General features: G+C 37.7%; 1 protein-coding gene across 1 annotated transcript in view; it reads right to left on the minus strand.

The window, feature by feature from the left end:
• The window catches only part of FAF1 (Fas associated factor 1), a 173,472-nt gene that overhangs the window by 17,673 nt on the left and 131,460 nt on the right, over positions 1-24,339 (minus strand). Inside the window, exons 14-17 of the mRNA XM_052800638.1 lie at positions 15,410-15,546; positions 12,764-12,852; positions 2,383-2,463; positions 1,898-1,975 (exon numbers count right to left, since the gene is read on the minus strand). Coding sequence (XP_052656598.1) covers positions 1,898-1,975; positions 2,383-2,463; positions 12,764-12,852; positions 15,410-15,546 — 385 coding nt within the window. The remainder of the gene's footprint in view (positions 1-1,897; positions 1,976-2,382; positions 2,464-12,763; positions 12,853-15,409; positions 15,547-24,339) is intronic.

Consider the following 24,339-nt stretch of genomic DNA (forward strand, 5'->3'; position numbering starts at 1 on the left):
GTCTTGTAGCCCTTGCGTAAGAAAACAATTTCCAAAAGGCCAAGGTATCAGAAAAGGTTCAGGAGCAGATAAAATAAAGCAGAATTAATTATTGTTTCTATGCATGCAAAATTACTTAAAAAAAAAAGAACAACATACTTCTTTCTTGAATCTGAGCGTGAGCTGATTGCTCAACAGTCTGTTATTGCTACAGTACTGATTTATGTTCGATTGCTATTAACCTCCCAGAACTGCCATCTTACAATTATTCTTGACACAATTCTCTCAGTCCAGTTTTGTGCATTGCTCCTTCAGTTGTGTTTTGGCTTCCATTCTTGGCTTATGTTAACAACAGGAGCTAAGTAAGTCATCAGGTACTGTAGGATAAGAAAGAAGTGGACTGCATCTTTCCCAAACCATTGAATACTACTGTTTGGGCTGAATTTAGTATTTACAACACAGTACTGTTTAAAAGGTTCTTGAATGCTTAAATGGTTCACATTTTTTAATGCGATTATCTTGGTCAAAAAATATATATGCAAATCCATTGCTCATATGGTTTGTTTATTGGATTCATCTCAGGGAATAATAAATGTGTTCATAGCCAACTTTTTTGCAGTTGTATAATGCAATTTTTTCATACATCAGCGAAGTACACAAGACTGAAACATCAAGTATACATTTAAGTGACGTGTAGAGGGGGAATAAGCAAGGCTGTGATTTATCAGGATTCCATGAGTTCGAAGGACTTTAGCTAAGTGGAGAATTAAATGAGAATATAATTCCAAATTTCAAATCTCCATAATCCATGAGAGTCAAAGCACAGATTAAGTCCACCAAAAATATTGGAACTCTAATATTTCATATAAATGAATAAATATTTCTAATATTTATATTTTATTTATATTTGATATAATATTGGAAACATACTCAGGAAATATATATATTTAATAGGGATGCTGATATAGCTTTGTATTCATTAGCAACCTGCTCACAGAATCTTATATGCCTAGAAGTCAAAGGACAACCCCTAATCGACTGTGATGTCAGCCTTTTTACCATATTTTGTATTTGCCAGGAGATGAAAAAGAGGAAGTCACTAATGTAAGTAAATTCGTCTACATGATGCTTTATGTAAATACCTACACAGACACACAGCTAGGACAGCAGCTAGCCTAGATCCTGAAATAGGCTGCCGAAGCTGTCTCTGACAGGTACCGGGGCCCTCACGATCTACAAAATTGAGAGAATCTACAAAATAACAGAGTTTGAGGAACAGTACTCTTCACAGCACATGGTTTCTATTTTCTAGAGATGCAAAATGTTCATTTAAACACAATTTTCATTCTCAGGAAGGTGCTGTAGAAGACTGTTTAGAAATTTAAAAATGTACCATAAATAAATTTTTCTACATTTTGGGATTTTTTTTTTTCTTAAAATTTTTTTTAAAAGTGTTTTGTCTCCCAAATTAAATTTGGCCACTTGTTTGATCAGAATCGCAGCTAGGCTTTGTGCTAGTTCCTGGAAGAAATGAAAGGGCTCCATGGTATTATATTTTTAAAAGGAGTGCCTGCAGAAACAAGATTAGAGGTTCCCAAAGATTCCACCATTTATGGAGCTCATTTCATGGATCTCCTGTTAGCAGGCCTATCTAATATCTGGCTGTAATTTGGACCCAGATGATGTAATTGTGACCCAGATGATAGAACAGAAAAGCTATTAAACAGTGGATGAAAATGATTTAGCTGCACTATGTTTTATATATATGGTAAGAAATTAATTAAAAAAAAAAAAAAAAAAAGGATGTTCACATTAAAAGTATACTTTGAATTACAGTTGGAATGTGTGTTGAATGAAAGTTGCAATGTCCATAAGCTTCATGAATCCAAAAAGTTGTCAGAAAGGTAAAACATCCCACCTCACGTTCTTCCTCCTGTTCTTTCCGAATTTGTTCCAAGCGAAACTGCTCTGCCATTTCTCTCTCTTGTGCTTCCCTCTAATAAACACAAACAGCAATCGCACATTTATCACCTTGGTTTCCACAGCTGTGTTTAATGATGTGCATTAGCTCTATAAAAGCAAAGAAACTTCCCAACTTTTCTGTAGAAATCAATATAAGAAATAGGATCTTTATTAAGTGGTCTTTTCCTGTCATTCCTTTCCCAACTTCTGTTACTAAGTGGGGCCAGGACTGCTTTAGCAAAAAGATGTAGTCAAGGCTACTCCTAGTGACTGTGTCTAGTGCCATTTTATAACCACTGAGGGCAACAACGGCTCCTACAGCAACCGCCTCATCTTAAGAGCAGAACTGAAGGCGGGCCGTCCTCTGCACCACAGAGATTTCACCAACTGTGGAGAGATTCCCGTCCTGACATTTGTGCCATCGCTTCGCCCTGCACACACCTTCGCTCTGTCAGCCTCCAGTGATATGCGGTATGCTTCGTCCTGCTCTCTTTTCACATTTTCTCTGGCTTCACGTTCATCCTAAAGAAAAAAAAAAAAGAAAAGAAAACAAAAAATATCAGCAAACAGTGGACCAATATGATATATATCTTTACGTTCACCAGCGCTCTTTAACCCCAGTGACTTCAAAATATTGGATTGCCTTACTCATCTAACCACTGCTAGGAGAAATGAGTTCAGAAATGCCTCAAGGGCAACCTTGCCTTTAAAAATTACAACTTACCTAAAGCTACATTTCAATTGCCATGTAACGGATGGGCACATCCAAGTCCTGGCCTGAAGGCTGGACCTGGCACCAAGGCTCTTTGCCCTGCCATCTTTATCGCAGCCTCCTCCCGCCCCAGCCACGTGGGGAGGGGGTCACTGGAGGGGTACGTGTGGGTAGGCCTGGGGAGGATTTCACTCCTGCAGCCGACCGTTTGGACAGTCTTGTAATAGGGAAGGACAGACTGTGGTTTAGAGGATGAGGCTGGATGTTAACTTGGTCTCCGCTCAGACTGACAGCAGGTAACACCTTGTCCTGCGAGGGAAGGCCCACTCCCAGGTCCTTCCTTGGTAAAAAAGCCCTCAGCAGTATCCATCCAGGGCCATGACTATTAAACGTCATCCAGAGGCCTCAGTTCACAGTGTTGAATATTATACAAAGATGGGAAAGTAGCAAGTCCTGCTCTCAAGCGTCTCAAATGGACGGATGCAGGCAGACAAGAAACATGAGGTTAGCATGCCAACTTCAAGCCAGCACACCTAGCAAAGTATCTTATTAACGATCACAGCACAAAGAAATAAAGGTTTACTAAAAATACGCGAATGACAAAGCGAGGCATCATCCACACAGTGGAGGATCAAGAAGTGGATATCCCTGAAAGCTGGAATAACTGCACTGGGGTGATGTCTGATAAAGCAAAGTGTACAATCAATAGCTTCATACTCTGCCTCTGGAGCCAGAGACAGCATCTGCTCCCCCATGCTTACTCCTCTTACATCTTATAATCCTCCCAGAGCCCTGCAGAGGCTGCACTGGTCCCTACAAAAATCAATAAGATTTAGCTGTGAGACTGCTGGTGGGCTCAGCACGGCCACCTGTAGTTACCAGTAACACAGCACTTGCACTGGGGTAATCTGTCCCCTGTGTTTCATAGAAATTAAAGTCTGCTACCTACTGCTTCTTGAAGAATTATGTTCATTTTCCCATTCATCTGCAAGGTTTATTCCACATAAAGGAATCATTTTGCAAAGTGATCAATTTTCTCCCCAAAACTTCACTGTTTGGCAAAATCTCAATTCTAAATGGAAGGAGCACACGTTAACTGCTATTATCGTGTCATGCAAACGTGCCAAGACAGTCCTCAAACAAAACTCTAACATATTAGTGGTTAAAAAGCTCTACAGTAGCATGCGACCACAAGAGGAAAGGACAAATTGCAGGAAAAAGTATACAACCTCCAGTTGGAAAGTAACAAGATCTTTTTAGAGGAAACTCTTCTTCCTTATAGAAACAGGACCCGAGATTATTCTACAATCAGTGTGTCCTAAATTTCATTCACAGAAGATAGAGAAACCATCACTTTGTCCAGCAGAGCTAAGACATGAATAGAAGTAATTCTTGCAAAATGTAAAAAGGACAATAACCAGCGAATAACCCATTCTCCTTCCTGGCTTCCCTGGACCTTGATAAGCTTTATGTGCTACGCTCATGGAATACCTTCAAAAATTAACTCAAACCTGATAGCAGAAACTACCCTACATTAATATACCATTTCTGAGAAGAGGGGGTGTTGAAGTAATTAAACAGCTCCAATTTTCATGTTACCCAAAAATGAGGAAAGGTTCTTGAATACACGGGGGTTTTCCCAACTCTTCTCATACATGGAATGTAACCGTAAAGGAAAAAGTTTTGTACTATCTACACTAAGACTTTCCATAAGCATACCATAAATTTATCTTAGAATGGTGAGAACCAAAACTGTCTTCCCAAATCAGCTTACTAAAGGAAGATGACTTCAGGTAATCTGCGAGAGGACAAGCATTTAAAAAATATTAAGAATTATATCACAGAGAACCTATTTAACTTTCAAGTTTTGCAACTTCATCTGTCACACCTAACTTCACACACTACCTGAATTTCAAAGGTCACACAAGTCCAGTAATGCCCAAAAGAAAACTGAAAGATCAGATGCAACTATTGCAACTACAGGCTCTTCCCTGCATCAAAGATTGCTAGCAATTAACATATAGTTACTTTAGTTTACCAAAAAACCCCAAAACCCCAAACCCCAAAACAAAACCCATACAACAAAAAAACCCACCCCACAAACCAAAAAAGCCACAAAAAAATCCCAACTCAAACCAAAAACAACCCTCAAAAAGTAAAAATTAATAAAAATTGTTAAAACTCACTTAAAAATATATACTAATCAGAGTTATAAGAAATTGAGTACTGGCTTTTATTTTACATTTTACAAACTGTCTAGAAAACTCCAGGAAGTTATTAGAAGGTACTTGTGATGAGCACAGGATTCATTCACCTTCAGAGCGCTTCACTGAAGAATTTTTGAAATAGGTTTAAATTATATAATCTGAATGATAACTGCAAAAAATACTGATGCTATAGATTCTACAACTAGAATCTAAATATGAATTCCAGGCATTTAAAAAAAAAATTTATTTCCTCCCTATTCATTGCAGTTATCATCATCCTAAAAGTGGATTATGAAAAAGATGTCAGGAATGTGAAGAATTACTACGCATGACTGCCTGGTCCTCACAGAAATATGTGAGCCACATCTAAAAGTAAATGAGCGTGCCACTGAGCTTTACACCACATTGAAACAATACTGTTCTTACTGAAACAGACCTTAAAAACAAATCTGCAATCCAGATTTCTTTAGGTAAGAAGCAGATGTAATCCTATGAAATGTCTCTTTGTATCTACTTCTGTGTTTTGTTAATACTGCTCACACTCAAGAGGAACCACCTCCTATACAGAGATTAGGGCAAAATTGTAATATTCTCTGGTTCAGAGTTACACCTTAGACAAATTTTAAACATTAGATAAAGCAGTTCTCCTTTTTTTAATGCAGTTTGTTATTTTAGTCATCTCTTCCTCTAGAGAAACCACGCAAAGCATGAGGATGACTCAAGTCCACCAGAAAGCAACAAAAGAAAATTCATAATGGTGGCAGGAAAAGTGGAAGAAAATATTTTGCAGAGAATCTTTCACTGCACTAGCAAAGAACACATGAAGAAAAATAGAATAGTCATACCACTAATAATTAATTAAAAAAATGTCGTCTTATCCATCAAGAAAACTTGAGGTAGCCGACAACTTTGCTGTTAAATCCTACATAAATTGCAGCATCGACTGGACATCGATAAATGCATCTCCACAATACTTTTGCAATGAAGGCAAAATTGCCATCTTCCTTTTTCAAGAAACCAAGGTTTGAACAGACAACGGTTTATCCCGGGTCACTTAAAAAGTCTTCATCAGAAATGAGGGTTACACGGCATTTGTGAATTCCACAGCAGCGACTGAAGGCTGGTGTGAATGTAAACCATCCCCATCCCAGGGTTTTGGGGCATGAGATGAGGATACAACTCTCCTTTGCTCCTTAAAGGGAAAAAGTCACAGATCTCTGCTTTCCCATTTTGGCAATGCAACAATAGGAGGGACATTCATGCAATGGAAAGTTGATACTTCAAAAAAAAAAATTGCGTTTATCCACAGAATATATTCTTCAGCTATGAATTTTCTTTGCTATCATGTGTATTACAGATGCAAAGTCATAACAAAAATAGTAAACACTTATATTCATGAGATAGTTACAATGGACCAGATAAAATGTTCTCTTGAGTAACATCCAGAGCTACAAGACTAAGAAAAACTTACAGATAAGGTTAAGAAGAAATTTAGGATAACTCTCTCCAATAATTATTCCCCAAGCCATTTCTTGAAGTTACCCCTGAGGCACCTAACAGCAAGCATTTTCTGATGCAGGATGATGGAAAAGAGGGATTCCTGATCACATTTAGGACAGCAATGCCCCCTTTTCCTGCAGATTCTACAGGGAAAAAAATCCACAATACATTTGGCTTTTTGGATGGAGTATTTTGCTGGAAAAGTCAGCATTGGCCCTTCTGGCCTTTTTAAATTTATTGTTGTTGTTTCTGAAGGTAGAATTTAATGATTTAAACCCAGGAATCAGCTTTGCACCTGATTTGTCTCAGGGAGTTGTATTATACTTTATTCCCCATTGTCCTTTGGGTTAAGTTTTACTGTGAGCTAAAACCAGACGAGACAGAACTTGAGAAGATAACCATGAGCAGAAGACATTTCTCAGAGCATCAGTGAGTAAATGGCTGTTACAAGAAAGAAAAGAAAAAAAAAAAAAAAAAAGGAGTGTATTTAGAAATGCCGAATGTTTATCTGAAAGACGGTTCATTTCACTGAACCACTCCTGAAATTAAAATCTGCAAGTGCTTAAGGCTATTCATGGGAGTGTTAAAGAGAAACACCCCTTTGTCCAAACAAACCAGTGCAAGAAAGGCATTAATTTGACTCACTAAGATGACAGACTTGCACATTGTATAACTTAAACATACATGATGGGGAATATATGGAAGGAAAAAGGGCACATGTATGAGGCATATGAGAACGATGAAGACAAAGCAAATGAAGGTTTCTGGGGTGGCAAAACCATGGGTGGGGAGGCAGGACGGGGCAGGGCAATGGAGTAGAACAACACAGAACCACCCCGGGATCCTGCCTGTCTATATCGAAGGCTGAAAGCCCAGTTCCAGATACTGATTTGGGGGAATTATCTCGAGTGACAAGAAAAAAACCAAACCCGAAATCTTCAAGAAGCAGTCCTGCAGTGATGTTCCACAGGAAACGAGCCAGCCAGTCCTGCTACATCATCTACCCACCTGGGCTGTACAGCAGGGAAAGCTGCTCTTTATTAAGAGAAACTAAGCGAATATTCAGTGACAGGAGCCATCAACATGTATAGCTGAAAAGCCACCTAAACTAAAGATATTTTCATTTTATCTTTTTTATTTCCTCTGTCATTACCTTGCATTTTGTCAAAGTTCAAAATGGGCCGTAAACTCTCAAAGGTGGCACTCGTATCCGCTGGTGTGTCAGCGCAGTGAAGTGCACAATGGGAAACCGATCGTTTGGGGTGCTATCATATTACAAATACAAAATTGGAAAATTTAATCAAATAAATTTTGATTACTGTAGTTTAATTAGTTATAACTAGTAATAATTAGTAAATGTGCTAATTGGATTTTTTGAGGGGTTAAATCACAATCTTTGTTAGATGGCTGTCATCACCATAATGCTTTTGCGCTTTGGAATTTAATGAATTTTATGTATTTATTCTCATAACCTCCTGTTGTGCAAATACTATATACCATGATACACATGACAGTGTTAGATGGAACACAGATTATCAAAGGTATTCAGATGCCTAATTTCTACTGATTTTAATGTGAGCTTCAGTGCATAAACAGAAATTACATGGGTCTCCTGCACAGCTGATGGAAGCACTTGGGCCATCCTTTAACTGGAGAGCATAACTGCAGGTGAGGAGTGGAGAAAAGCAACCAGTCTGAAGGAGGAAAAGACGAACAGACCACAGATTAGGAGAAAACGCACTAGGACCGATCCTCTTTACCTTCCTTTGTGGCTGTGAGATATACCTTTGGAAGAAGAAAGAGAAAAGGTGTCGGAAGCTAAAACTGTTAAATTCTCACATTAAAAAAAAAGAAGGAAATCCCTTACATTTGACAGCAGCGAGGCAGAAGAGGAGGAAGACATGGTGACAGCAGACTTCTTACTGCAAAGTTATGAAAATAACACTTGGCCAGTGAAGCCCCATCTAACACAAGAGAGTGCTGGGATGGACACAAGGATACTTTCACAAAGACTTGTGGCAGGGAAAAGAAGGTGAATTTATGTTGCTGTTTTGGAGTTTTTGTTTTCTTTTACATTTTTTTTTAAATCCCCATCCAGATATTGGTCAGGAAGGACCTACATTTTCCTCACGCTGTAGCAGTATCTAGGAAGAAGAGATGTCACCTAAGATCAGAAAGCAAAGATGGTGACTCTGCAGGTCTACGTTTTTCTACAGCTTCTCTTCAGTCAGAGTCTGTTTACAACAGTTTTTCCAGTTTGAAAATTCTTAAGTATCTCTCTCTTACTCTAAAGAAAACAGTGTCAGCGGACACAGTTTAAAGTGAATTGAAGGTTTTAATTGGTATTTGTAAAAATAAGAAGGTTTTAGAAGCAACTGTGGGTATTACAATTCCACCTTGAAGTCTAATCTGAGAGCAGGAGTGCTAGTGTTGCGTAACGGCAAAAATAAACACGCTGAGAGACCTACTGTTACTTAAATGTGGACAAGTTGGACCAGCTGTGTAACAGTCAATGCTTCTACAGTAATAAATGTTGACAGCAAAAATAAAAAGAATGCATTACTGAGGCATCATCAAATGAGCCCTGTCATTACATGGAAACTCCACCCTGTATAAGCTTGTCAAAAAGTGTTACTGTAATCCTTTGAGAAGCCTCCTCCTCAGGCAATAGAGAAAAAATGTTCAGGATCGGCCCAGAACAGGTGTGTTGTGCTGTAATACCAGGATTTAATCACGTATCTCTTCACATTAATCTCACAAAGGAACTAACTCGGATCTATTTGAGCCCATCATACCGCACTGAGATGATTATTTAACTCTCCAATTAAAGTGAGCAAGCTAACAGGATGTTTAAAAATGGACATTCCAGGGCATACAATATTTTACAATTATTTTTGTTTTCCTAAGTCCAGTACCAGGCACTGACACTTAAGAGGAACTGATACTACATGCTCTTTTCAAAGTCACTCCCTGAAAAATCTCAGTTCACACCTTGATCAACAGTGGCAGAGGCCAGTTGTCCATGCTCTGAGATAGCCTTTTTCACTTACAGAAGAAACTCCTTAATGGCATTTATTTCCTCTTTGCAAAAAATCCCCAACCCCGCTGCCTGAACAGCAGTTGAGGTACCAACATTTGTAGTGCAGGCCAGAGGAGCAAACATGGTTGGAAAAGGAAAATATGTCTACTAGATGTATGAAATCATTAGTGTAGCCTCCAAGTAATTCTGCATACACGTCAGTACACGGCTGATCGTATTTTAATATTTGTGGCTTGTTTAAGGCAATTTAAGTAGCAAACTTATAAAAACAGACAGCATGACAGCTAGACCACATATCTACAATGGCACGTCAACAGTGCAGGCCAAAAGAGGCAGGAGGTTTCCAAAATGTCATCTGGTCAACACAGCTGGCAGTAAGTGACAGGTCCAGCGGTTCACGATCGACCCAGAGGCCTTGGAGGGGCAGGGAAAAGAATGGGATGGCAGATTGAGCCTTCTTTTAAGAAAGCCTGGGAGAGAAAATGGGTGCCTAAATTACGCACCGCTGTACCTCAAGACAGGTACACTGGATTACTATGAGTACACATATGTATCTCAATGTTTTTAAGGTATTTCTTTGGAAATTATGTAAGAAAAAGCTTAATCAAACACAATATACAAATCTATAAATTAAATCCAATTGCTGGTTAAATGATGGTATTTTAGCACTTGACATTATAGAAATATGCCCCAAATTTGCCTAATTAAAATTTTATGAGGCTACACCAGTGGATTCTACTAATACATGGATACAAAAGCACAGGGTTTAGCTAACCATACTATTACCACCAGCTAATTAAGTTACTCACTTTGCTCAGGTGAGCTGAGTCGGTGACGCTGTTCTGAGCATCCTGCCTACACCATCAGTCGATGATCAGTGACAGGGAGCTGACTGTAAAGCGATGCCTGAACAGCTACAGCCAACATCGCGGCGAACACCTGTACCATTAGCTAGCAGTGGTAATAGTCATCCTGTACCGAAATAACCATCAGAGGGCACTGCAAAACATGCTGTGCTAAACACAATTATGCAATAGCTGTGGTGGAAGCTTTCGTGTGCATGCAAGTTAAAAATCCAAAGTGTAGCAGTTCAGCTGCATAAACTGACTCATTAATGATTTCATGCTGTTATTTACAAGTGTTTCCAGTTCTATTTCTCTCTTACACACACTTCTGTTTACAGCAAAGCTATATAGGTGACTTCTCTTTTTAAAACACAGAAGAATTTTCTGCTTATCTTCTTGTGGTTTTATGATGACTTATTGTTGCTATTAAGAAAACAGTAACAGAAACTGGACTCTGTGTCCTGTTTGCTATTGTAATATTTGGGGAAAAAATTGCACCAACTGCAATAAGATCTTAAAAAAGAAAAGGTGGTGTTGTTCGAACACTTGAAGTTGTCAAGAACAAGACTTGTACGAGAAAGCTACATGTTATGTAGCAAACCACAAAAAGGCAATATTTTTTTTTTCAGGCTAAAGCCCTCTACTGAGTACAGACTGCTTGTCAAATACTCCCTCTCTGGAATAGTAATTTCATAAAGTGAGGTTATTTTTTGGTTTTAAACTTCCTGCTTCAAAGGCAAAACTGTCTGAGATCGCCTTTTTGGCATGCTTGTAACAAGTGGAGCCAAGGTATAAATAAATATCCTATTTGTGTATAGAACCCGTAGCGTCTGGAAATCTGCCCCCAAAGTTTATGAAATTTTCCATCAGTTTTCTGAATGTCAAAGTGTGTTAGAAAAAACTCCCGTTGGGGAAGAAATGTCACTGGTGCTCTCAGTGACAGAAGAGCAAAAGGAAATGTGAGAAAAGACTGCAGAAGACTTGGACAAAGGCAGATTTTAGAGGAATGTATAAAAATTAGTTTTCCATTCTCCCTACATAGGTAGAGCACTTGGAGTAAGAAGTCAGGAGACACCCATATCACTGCCGTGGGGACGTGTTACTGGACTGTCACTGTTCTTGGCCATCCAGTGAAGGACCGACAGCAGCTCAGGACACAGAAGCCAGTTCCCAGTTCTGCAACCGTGGCCTCAGGGCTACCGAGACCTCTCTTTCTTTAAGCTTTGTTTCCCTCACATCCAGATGTTTCTCAGTTGCAAACCCACTTGGTTTTATCATCTTAGGATGGACTTAGGACTATCACTATCTTACCTGCCCCCACCTTCTCTCCTAAATACTGATGTCCCCTGCTCTGGACAACTGTTCTGGTCTCCTGTTCCTCCCTCTGTTCCAATCCTATCACTCCTACTTCTAGTTCCTTCTCCTGCCCCTTATCTGCTCTTATCTCTCTGCCTTTATATGCTTTTCTTTCCTTCTGTTTTCTTCCTTTCTATCAGCTTTCATAGTTTTCAGTTCTGAACCTTTCTTGGAACTCATCTGTGATGTGAATTTTACTGTCTTATTAAAGCATTAAAAAAAACCCCCATACCCGACATATTCCTGTTAAAATGCAATAAAAAATTCAATTATATTGTGCCTTGGGTTTTTGTTGTAATCCTCATATTAAAATTTGTGTTCAGTATTAACAAAATTAAAGTCAATTTCTTTACCAATGAATTACAGGTAGCATAAATAAAGAAGAAAAGATGAACTACAGATATTGTGCAGATACCATGCCTTCATATTACTATAACCATAATCAGTAAATCTCACACTAATGAGATATAAGATTTAAATGTGAAGAATGTGTTTAGTGAATTATTGTCAATCAATGTCTATACAACAGGATAAGAATAATCTTGAATGGCAACACACCTATTATTATAAATTCCTAAGTACTTCATTACTTCAAAATGTCACTCTCAATTTATAGAGTAACAGATAAACATCTTTCAACTGTATACCTCACTGTGTCTACTTCTGTGTAATTGAAACACTGTTTTTGAAAAGTCTTGTCATCACTTACCCATTCTGTGTTGTTCTGAATGGTGACTCAGTACTGGCGTAGTTCTGGTTAAGGTTGCTTTTCAATCCCATTTTAAACATATACATTTAAGATATATCAATCTATTTTTGTTTTCTACCTATAACTTGGAGCTGGTCATTGGGAAGAAATCTGATTGTCATTTCCTTGTGTGAGCATATTAAGCTCTATAATACCACTGTAAATGTAAACGGTTACTCATGACTAATATTCACAAAAAGGAAACAAACTGAAAATGGCAAGACCAATAAGAAGAAGGTTTTTTGAGAGACCCAAATAAATAAAGGACACTTAACGTTTTTAATTTCTTATGATGGAGGAGACACTAAAACACATCATACCCAACTTCATTGGCTAAAGAAACATCTGGTTCATTTTACATCCCCAGTGATTTGTGGAAGCCAGTAGGTATCTGCAGTAACTTTCAACGCTCACCTCATCCTTTATGTCTTCCTGCTGCTGGGCACTGAAGATCTCCATTGCAGCCATCAGCCTCATCATTAGCTCATCCACTGTTGTGTTACCTAGCAACAAAGATAGCTGAACTTCATATCAAAAAAGTTATTAAACAAAAAAGAAGTAATTTTATAATTATCCATAAGAAATAGCCGGACTTATTAAAAAAAAAAAAAAAAAAAGAGTAGAACATGCAAGTGTCTCAGCAGAATGCTTTTAGTTTGCCTTTTTAATGAAAGTCTGAAATTGTTTTTACAAACAAATGTTGATCATAAGCTAAAATTTTACGTGGTTCAAATCTGAACAATTGCTTTTGCGCTTGCATGGAATAACTATTTCTTTTAACCACTGACGTTAAAGGAACGTAATATACCTGGGGTTCCCTGATATGAAATTGATTTTACAGTTTTAGAATTCCCAGATATAATCACAGAGACTGAAGCAGTTGCTTAGTCAGGTAACAAAAGGTAGGATGTTGGCAGCAGCATCCAAGTGGATCGGTTTAAAAACACGGGGAAAAATACAGAATACAGTGATCGAATGGATGTGTGCGCACGCATTTTTTTTCAGGCAGAACTATTAGTAAAATTTCAAATATTATAATATATTCTCTTCAGTGTATTTACTTCTGATAAAACTTGTGAAGCTAATAATAGCGGAAAAGTAATTCATCTGTGTGTATATATCAAGAAATACAGCACATGCATAGGAAAATAGATACCTCCTCACATTTTTCTACCAGTGTGCCTCCAGTCTTCAATAAGACTGAAAGATTAGTTTAAACACTCCTACCAAGATGCACTCAGTCTTTGGTTTCTCTTCCTGAACTGAAGACAAGACTACCCATTAAAGCCACTTGTTGTAGTAGTTAAAAGGTCTTAGACCATGAGAAATGGTCAAAAACTATAAACTCTTAACATCTGCCAGCCTAACCAGCCTTTGGACCCCAGCAGAACAATACCAGCAAGAGCTAGATTTATATGGGTGATGCTGGTCAAAATTTTAAAAGGAGTAAACTAAGCAGAAGCCACAGTACCACTAAAGAAAACAAAACGGTCCCCATAGTTTCCGACCCCAGGAAAAAATAAAAATCAAAAGCAAACTTAGACAGTCTGCATTTCAATAAACGTCACAGGGACTTAAGTTTCTATATTGTTGTATCTCTTCTGTAAACATGCCTTCTTACCCAGCCCTGAAAGGCCCTCATTGTTCCCATTTCTAGCATTTGCCACCTTAGCAGAAAATGTTATCCCGCATGCTACAACACGCATGACTTCAGACACTACCATTCATTTGAGGTCATATTGTTAAAAGACACCAGTGTCCCAATTAATGGGAAAATAACAAGCACGGCATGTTTGATTTTTGCTAAAGGATAAATTTAAGTAAGGCTGCAATAGATGATCACTTTAGTTTAGTTCAAAAGATTGCAGAAAACCTGATGAATCACTAAAACCTAATGAACGCAATGAAATAATTTGGATTATTTTATAATATGAAGCTGCACTGTGCTATGACTTTGAGTCACCAAGTTGCTAAAACAGTTCAGTAATTTAAGCCAGTAAGCACCACTGATGTCAGTGCGATAACACAGGTGCTGAACTGTGCTGCAGAGTTATAAAACCAAGAAAATCTATTTATAAGATTATTTGTATGAAATAAGTTTTATAAGTGACAGAACTACCACGAATTAGTGTTGTGCTGTACCTTGCACTAAGGAGACAAAATCCATGCAAAATTAACAATTTTGTCTATAGGAAGGAGCACTGCAGATTCCTCAAGAAAATCCTTAATGCCATATACAGAAATAAATAGTAATGCTGTCTGCCAAAGGCAGTGTTTCCTGAGGCTGAATTTCCTCAGAAAAATAAGGAGATTAGAATAAAGATTGCTAGATAGAAGCAATAAATAAATGAGGACACAGTGTCATGAAGGCAAACTTGCGGAGAAAGCAGAAGAAATGAGAAGCAGCCATTCTTTGATGTATTTTAATTTGAAGAGTTACTGAGAACAGCAGTCAAAGGGCATCACTCCACATCTAAGTCATCTTGCTGTCAGCGAAATCAGAGGAATGGTTATGCCAGAAAGAACTGCTCATGTAAGCCAGAAAGCTTCATTTATGTGAGACTATATTAGTAACTTAAATTCTGATCTGATTTGTGGTCTCAACACTGCAGGCAGGTCTGAAAAAGCAACTCATGTTCAAATATTAGCCCACTACATGCAACAGGAGTCCACATATTAACCAGGAGCTACATGCAAAGAACTAAATGCATTCTGGCACTACACAAAAAGTGTAGCCAAAATCTTTTGGAAACCAGGGGTATATCTGGATATAAATTTGGAAAACTAAGTGTAGCTCCTTATTTAGGAAATTTGGCTTCTACTTTACAAAAATGAAAAACTTAAACTATGATTCTGCTACAGTTGTGGCAACTTCCGTCTCTAATACCATGTTATTGAATACATTTATGAATAATAGCTATTTATATGGTGGCAACTGAAAGTTTCTTTTGTGCAATGAATTCATATTCTGAACATCTTAAGAAAGAAATGGTTAGCAAAGATGTCTTCTAACAGTTTAAATACACAAGAAATACTTTTAACATAAAGTGAGAATAGTACCTTGTATTACATTCAATACTTCATTAGAGGATCGTTTTCCCATAATAATAAGGAAAAGTGGAAACTGGTCTGTCTTCTGAGTTCGAATTGTTTGGGCTACGACACTCCCGAAGTGTCTAGTGCACATCGTCAGAAACCTACGCGGGGAAAAAAAACCCCAGTTAACATTGTAGAGGTGTTTTTGAAGTTAGTTTTTAAAAAATAATTATGCTAAATTCAGCAGCTTAACTGAGCATTATCTACTGTTTAACATCTAGGCTTCTGCATTCAATTCTAGAGCTCTTTATCCTTTTTTATGATTAAATTATGAGAATATTTACAAATATGATAGACCCCAGATTGTCTAAATTAAAACAATTAATAACTGGTTGAGACAGTGATTTATTCGATGGAGAATTCTATTTCCTGTTACACTATTCTGCAGGCTATAATTCAAAACTACCCCCCCCCAATAATAATGCTAAATCAGTTGTTAAAAACTTCTAAAGAGAAACTAAGTAGAGCCATAATCTAGTAAACATGGCAAAGTGTAAAAATAGTATCATTTCATACAAAAGCATAATTTAACAATGAAAGATCAAGAAATTGTTTTTATCAGTCATAGAATTAAAACGTGGTACTTCAGAATTGTATGTTCTTTTGTACTAGCGCCCTGCCAGTGACACACTTAGTAGTGTGATCTAAAAAACAATAATTCTAAGCTTTTGACCAAAAAAAGCTCTTGGATATTAGCATACAGAAGTCTAGCATTAGTATTCTTAACACGATCTTGAATAAATGAAAAAACTGATAAAGCTTTTCTCTTCCATTAGAGGACTGTTTGAAATTAGCATTTCTTTCAAGAGAAAAGGGTAGCTTATGATATGTTTTCAGATCTGATGGTAAAAAGTAAATGTCATAATAATAATGAATTATGAAAGACCAAATGCAAATATAGAATGCTTTAATAAGATCCAATTTAATAAAGTCTGTAAAAATAATGGACTTTTAATAACACAGGTCACAAAAGGCAAAACAGTGGAAATTCTGAGGACTAGCCACTGGTACAGGCTTATTAATTCTTAATTATGTTCATGAAAGGCAACTTAAATCATGTGTTTTCTTATGCCTTATGATAATATTTTAGGTAACAACTACTCTGAAATGTATGCTCTAACTGAAGAGCAAAGTCCTGTTGTCACATGCATTAGAAGCCAAATCTATTTGAAAAGACAAACTGCATTAAAATGTCAAGTGCTCCAAGTCATTTCTTCTCAAAGATACTGAAAAGATTCAAAATTGTGATTTTTTTAATCAATATATATTGTATCTAATAAAATGGCTAAGAATTGATAAGCCTGTTGAGTACAACATTGGGCTCGTTTGAGGCACTTGAAGTATAAAAAAAACCCCTCCTCAGAGACAATTTGTAGTGTAACTGTGGCCATAGTTGGATGGAAGGCAACGAGCAGGGGCAGCTAGCGAGTATTTCAAAGCCATAAACGTTCCTGGCAAATACCTTTCCTTGCCTCCTTGATACCTGTCTTTTGCAGTTCAGAACGATCACACACAAAGACAATGTCAAAAATGCTGAATAGAGACTGCTATATCAGAAATACCTATGTAGAGACATACCATCTGGTAAAGATAAAATAAAGTGTCCATAAAGTCTGGGCATACAAACTCTTCAGCTAAATAACGTTTTTTGATGTTTGCTTTTCAAGGTGGGAATACGTAAGTGAAATCTTGGCCTCACAGCAGTCAGTGGTTACCTTCCACGGCAAAATGACTTATGTGAGTTCAAGGTTTCACTCCTGGAAGTAATAAAGACAGCAGACAATTGAACTGGATTCCTGAAACTTGTATATTACAAGTGTTCAACAGTCTTCAACACACCACAGAGTAAAAGCACTCAAGTCTCATGGGAAAACAAAATATTTAACTGGAGGTGAAAAAGTGCTGTAGACAATAATGCTATAGAAGGAACAAAACTAAAGAGAATATTACAATACTAGTTGCACTAGGCAAAGGTATTGGTTTGTTGTTTGGGTCTGTGGTTTTTTTTTTAATCAATTCTGTATTTAATCAATCCATAACTCAGTCTCAAAATATGCTTTTAGAGCTAAGGGGTTTGTACGCAGAGAATTCTGAATGAAGTGGGTATTTTGGTATGTTAAAAGATTTCCCAAATAATTTTTTTCCAGGAGATAAATTTTTATACGTGGAACTTCTGGCTGACTATATAGAATCTAACAGATTATGATACCTTGGGGCCCTCTATAATCAAAGCTGGGAACAGGTTTCAAGTCCCTGGCTTCAGAAGATTGCATGTCGTGCCAGGCTGTTGTAAGGGTACACATACTTTCCTGGTTGAGTAACAGCAGAAGAGATGCCAGATGCCAACAACTCCCATCATGGTGGTTTTTGTTGGGTTTTTTTTTTTTCCTTGCGGCCACTTCTTACAGCCACAGATGCCATCCGCCCTGCTCTTTGGAATTGCATCCCTTCCTCTGCGGCTGTCGCAATCTGCTCAGCTCGCAGGGACAGCAGCCAGCTCGCTCAGGTACCAGCTACAAGAGCAGCTCATGCCAATTCTGACCCAAATGCCACAGATTTGCCACTGCTGCCATCAGGCAGCCTTTGTCTTTCTTGGGGGAGGAATGAGAAACAACTCTTCTTCCCAGCACTTCCAACTTTGAATAATGAATGTCCAGATTACAGTATGGGCAGCCGAGATGAGGATGTTTGTGGGGGATGAATGACCAGCTGGTAGTTATCAACGTGTATCTTCAGAGCACAGCAAATACACACGAGAAACTCTTCTCACTAACATGATCCATCAAAATAGATCCTGCCCTTTGGAACCAAGTAAGACCCCACTTGTCTGTTGAACTAAAGTGTAGTAAAGCCAACAAAAATGTGAAGGTAGTCAAACGATGCAACACTGAATAGAGAGATAGCAGCAGCAGCAATCTCCAACACCTACACTGTATAACTCCTGTTCACCAGCGATTACTCACTCGCACACGCGCTCTTCGCCAGGTCAGTGGTAAGTGCTCAGCAATTACTCATAACACGTCTGTTCTGTTCATTTTACTAGATGGGTAGCAAATTAATTTTCATTCATGATCCCTGTTCAGTTTTTCTCATGCCTTTTAACAGATTTTGCAACTACTTAACTAATCTTGCATTATTTTTTTTCCTTTTCTGCCTTTACTGATTTGGTATTTGCAGACCTTTTTTTATGTTCTTCCACATTCATATCCAGAAAGAAAAAAAAAAAAAAAAAAAGAAGAAAATCTCCTCTGTGCTAATACTTACTGTCAGAAGTATGTGAGTAGGACCAAAACAATCTGGTGCAATAACCAGTATCTTATTCTGTACATCACTAAGAATGGATTTTCTTACTTTCATCTAAACAGAAGTGTGCCAGATCTTTCAGTGGCATCTCCAGAGCTGCCAAGAGAACTGCCTGTGGAGTGCATCAAAGAGCCAGATGTCCCTCCGGGGGGAACTGTTTTCCACAACACGCTAGATTACTGTGATCTCCAACCAAAAGTGGAAATAGAGGAACGCTGCCAGAAAGAAAGGGCAAATGGCACCCTACTAGTCCTTTTATTTTTAAATTACAAAAATATTCAAGGAGGAAGAAGTATAAGAAAGGCAAAAAAGCATTTTATGAAGGAAAAATCTATTAAAAAAAATCTCGAAAGTTACAAGAATAAAGTTCATCAAGAAAAGTAATAGTTTTGGTAGACAGCATAATTTCTTTACTTCTTTCATGACTCACTAGCAATGAAACCAGCAGTTATTAAAGCTACAGAATAAACATGGACACTGACCATGGCTTGACAAATACAGAAACAAACCCTAAAAAAATTACAAACTTATCTTAATTTTTTAAATGTAGATTCAATAGGTATTAATTCTTAGACATAGTTCACTCCTTGGTTGAAAGCAGCAAACAGGAAAAATTATTCTGGGTGAAATGAAGATGTTAATTTGGGATGTTGCTGATCACTGCACAGCAGTTATCCCTTCACATGCACTCTGAGATAACCTGTGCGAAGAGCTATCATGTTTGTAGCACATTAGTTTCCCAGAGAAGAATGTTATCATTCCCTACCAGCTAATACGTGACACGTTACATTAAAATACACTCCTGCCATAACTTTTTTGTAATGTTATCATAAAATGCAATTTATTTAATGTTACTTAAAAAAAGCTCCTAGGAGGCAATTATGAAAAAATAACAGCTTTAAAAATCTACTGAAAAAAGTTTAAGATATTACTGAGTCTCAAAACCAAAGGGAATACTTATTACAACTTAAGTCTGTGATCTACCATAGCTCCTGATCTCAGATATGCTACGTAGAACTTTGTAAATGCTGGGGTTTAGCAATAATACGTTTTTGTGAGAACGTGCAGCTTTTAATTTTTAACAACAAAATTGGCCACCTCTGGCCGAAGTGCTGATCATCAAAAGTGTTGATCGCAGAGCTCAATATTTTTTGATCTCTGGAAAGCTTTTGATCTATATGATACCTATTTACACCTCAAAATATATATTGCCTTTTGGGGGGAGGTGGGGCCCAAAAGAGAAAGCCAACCCCTAAGTGAGAGATGGCAGCTGTTCCCAACGGGAGGTGTTTCATCATTACAATGACTGGTATTCTCATTGTTTCTTTATGTACCTCCTGCTCGTGTATTATGTTGTTTCACATTTTTGTCATTCATATGTACAGGATCTATTGCGGTCAACTTTGGATCCATGATTATGCAAGATCCCTCCCTACCACACCATGAACATGAACAAACAAAAAAGCTATGATGCTAAATACTTTAGAAAAAACGTAACTATTCCTTTAATATTTAAAGGAACTAAACAATTTAGTAAGCTAAGAGCATCTCTGGTGCCCAGTCTCTAAAGGGGGCACAAGGCAGAGGCATTCGCTGGCTCCCAAACTGTCATGTTGCATTTTCCAACGTGAACTGGTTCAAAGTGATTCCTACTCTTACCTAGTAGAGGAAGAGTTTACAGAGAATTGAAGAACTGAAGAGGAATTAAAGGAAGAACTTAGCAAAGAATTGATGATTCTGAGCAATAAGAGTCCTCAGCATTTCCATTAAAAATCACAGCACAACGCAGCACTGCTGCCTGCTGCCCTTGGCCTCAATCCAGCGGAAAGGCTCTAAAAGAGCAGAGGAATTCAGTCTCCTTTCTCTTTCCACTGAGAAAAGTGGCAACTGGCATGGCTTTGAAAGACATGGACACCACCTACCTACCAGTCATCACTGAAACCAAATATTAACTGGTCTATGCCTGTCCTCTGTTGTGGTATCAATTTTCACTTACCTACTGGAATCAAACTGATGATACAATCTGATAGGATGAATAGCTCTGCATACATCCCCAAATTAATCTATCTTCTCAAGACATTGTGAATAAAATAAAAACATCAAGCAGTCATAGCATAGTATAGTTGCAGAAAGAGTAACTAAATCTAAAATGCTCATTCTAGCTCTTTTTTGTTAATCAAGTAAACCTGCAGAAGGAAACTAATGCAGAGCAAGCTGCATATCGTACATTGTCGTGTACTCCTGGAATGTGCAAAGAGGGACACCTGACGCTATGTTTTGAATGGGTTTTCTATGTTCAAACAAAAATTGAAAGCTCTCCTTTGCTTCTGCTTTTCTTAAACTCTCCCCAGCAACTTAAGGTTAATTAATAATTGTAATTAGCAAATCTGTCTAGTGCACTAAAGGGCAAATTCTCTTCCATACAGAGAGAACTTTGCTCTCAAATGTACGTATAAAATGTATTAAAACAAATATAAAAAATTGCATAGGATTTTAGATCAATTTTTCCTTATTTTTTGTACCAACTTAAAAGAGATCTGTTTATTTGTTACAGTCTTACTCATAAGTATTCCTGGCGTTACTTTTAATTTTTACACACTGGTAGGAAAACTTTGGAAAAGTTCTTCCTAAAATGAGGCCCTTTGGCACATGGTGCCCACTATGCTGCTTGTAACAGACAGGCTGCACTGGAGATGTTTTTTTGCTGTATCATCTCAGCCTGCCTGCTCAGAAAGCAGCAGCAGGACAAAATTGCTAACCTCTTCTAAAATATGTATTCCCTTTCAGTCTGAACTGGTGTTCAGTCCACAACTGGGATGCTTTTGGGCCAAAAAAGCTTGCTTTATTTATAGCCAGATACTTCCCAAGGCCAACCTTACTTTAAGAAACTTTAAAACTTCAGAAATGGGTGTGAAAAAAAAGTAACTTCTTTCCTGAGCATGAAGAAAACAATGGTGAATATTAAATATGCAAGATTTCGGATTATTTTTAATAATATATACTGTGCAAAGTCAACATAAGACTCATTAAAATGTTAATGTAAAAATAACATTTTTGTATTAGGTGTTTGCATTTTTAAAAAAAGTAAAAGCTGAGGCCATGAAATGGTATATTAAAATAAGCCTGCTATCCATAGTCTCCATAATACAGAGTTATGGTCTTACCCACATTGGTAGGGTCATAACTGTTGACTCAAACACAAGGGGGAATGAGCAACAGATACAAGGCATGGTTTAAAGACGTATAAAGCAGCCTGAATCAAATGATGTAGATATTTTCTTTAGTAACCACACGCTAAATATCCAGGAATTCAGATGTAATAAGCATGATTTTATCCACTCTTTCTTTATGCGAGAGTAAAGCCTACATAAGTTGGTTATCTATCTCTTCATAAAACATGGAAGATCTAATTTAATCCTGCAAGGTTCCAACAGATTAAGTAAATACTTTATAACCCCATTTAGTCTAAAACACATCCCTCTGGAAACTCACTAATCCATCCTTTCAGATACCACTGGACACCAGGCAAAATCATTGGTAAGAGTATAAATAAAATATACCTGGACCCCTTGCTAAAACACTGTACTAAAAAAGGAAAACACAAGATGCGCTTGCACATCACTGGTAGTTTTGATTATTGCCTATTACATTAGAAAGGCATGTAATACATGATTTGCTAAGGAATACCCAAGGCTTGTTACAGGTAGATTTAATAATAACCTAGATGAGAACAGAGAGTGTGTATAGTTACTTTACAGATGTTAGTAAAGTGGGAGAAGCTACAAGCACATTGGAAGTCAGTAAAAGAATTCAGGTTAATCTTCACAAATCGGAGAAATGTCTTGACAAGTAAAATGCAATTCAACAAGGTCAATGAAAGTCTCCAAGTAGGAGGAACAACTGCACAAATACAGAATAAGAATCAAGCACTAAGGGAAGAAGAAAAGTCACGATGTGAAGACGACAAGCATCATATTGGGGTGAGTAAACAGAAGCATGGTTTGTACAACATAAAATAATCCTCTTTCTGTATTTAGCACTGAGAAGGCAGTTTTAGGCACAGTGCATCAGTAAAGATGTGGACCAATTACAGAAGGACCACATGAAGGTTGCAATAATAAATGTCTACAAAAGGACAAGCTACAAGGAAAGGCTGAAGGAGTCACAGTTGCTTAGTTTAAGAAAACTGCGGGAAAACATAACAGTGCCATTTAGAGTCCAAAGAGCACAGCAGCAGAAGGGAAGAGAATACCTCATTGCCTACTGAGTGAACCAAGATATAATTATCATTGATTGCTGCAAGAGAAACTTCAGTTTAATATTAGTTTGAACTGCCTAAAGGGAGTGAAAGTCAAGTACTGGAACTGGTTATGGAGAAACGCTGAGAAACCTCCCTCTCACCAAAGATTAGATCAGACAACCATCAGTCAGGAATGACGCAGGTACAACTGAACCTTCTGACCAGGCATGGACTGAACACTGTCATCTGCAGCTCTCCAAGACCCACAGTCAGAACGGTAACAAAAAGGAGAGGTGAGAGGTCAAAGCAGAGTCATCCTAACCCAAAGGAAGAGGATGGGCATCTGCACTTCTGCTAGGACTCTTTGTCCCAATTGGGCACCCTGCAGTACCAAGGAAATTCATTCACACCTTTCAGCTGCATTTAGGTACAAAAAACTCTGACTGCCAGCTCAATGATTTCTTCTGACAGTTGATTTGGATGCATAGATGCAGCTAAATTTCTCCACAGCTTCAATTCCATCTGGCATTAGACTTCCACTGGTGCAGTTGTGGACTTCCTGTAGCTAGATGGACCTGTGAATGACTTCTTTCTCCTTCCTCAAAACAGTCCAAAAAGTCTCTTGACTACCTGTTCTTCTGCCTTCACCTCTTTTGCACAGGACACTACAGAGTTTTATTCTTTCACCTTTTCTGTTCAACAAGTTTAATAAACTACACTGTAGTTCGAGTACAGTGGGATAGAACTTGCTTTAGGATTTGGTTTTATAGTGGGGACTTAAAATATATGCTTACAAATGTGTAAGTTTAGTTAATTCCCGTGGTTTTAATAATTATTTTTTTCAGATGACCTTAAAGCATCGCTATAGGCATATAAAACAATGCACTGAAAACCTTAAACACATCGACAGAGAGACTACTTTCTATTTATAGTTGAATATTATGGAGACATCCATATCTTACTAATCATGATCAGATTAAAATGCATTATCTGCTGGTTTTTAGTTTTCCAAATTTGGACATTTTTAGACTACCAACATGAAATTACCTTGAAGCACATAAATATTTAAGCAGGGATAGTTTACCTTTTCTGGTGGGTGTATAATAAACAGTTTAACCATCATCTATATACAGGCTGTTTTGTTCTCCATCTAAAGAGACAATCACCTTTTATCCTTTTCCTTTTTTCTTCGTTTCAGTGCTATTAGGAAACTATTCACAAGTGCAACCCCGAACAATACTATGCAGTAATTATGACTAGATGAGAAAGAGATGCGAACAATTACTGAGCCCATTTTGAAACCCTACACTAATAAAGTCATTAGATGCTGCCCTTGCCATGAGCCTTCTAA

Source organism: Harpia harpyja, chromosome 11, assembly GCF_026419915.1.
Source record: "Harpia harpyja isolate bHarHar1 chromosome 11, bHarHar1 primary haplotype, whole genome shotgun sequence".
In the NCBI taxonomy this organism is placed as follows: Eukaryota; Metazoa; Chordata; class Aves; order Accipitriformes; family Accipitridae; genus Harpia; species Harpia harpyja.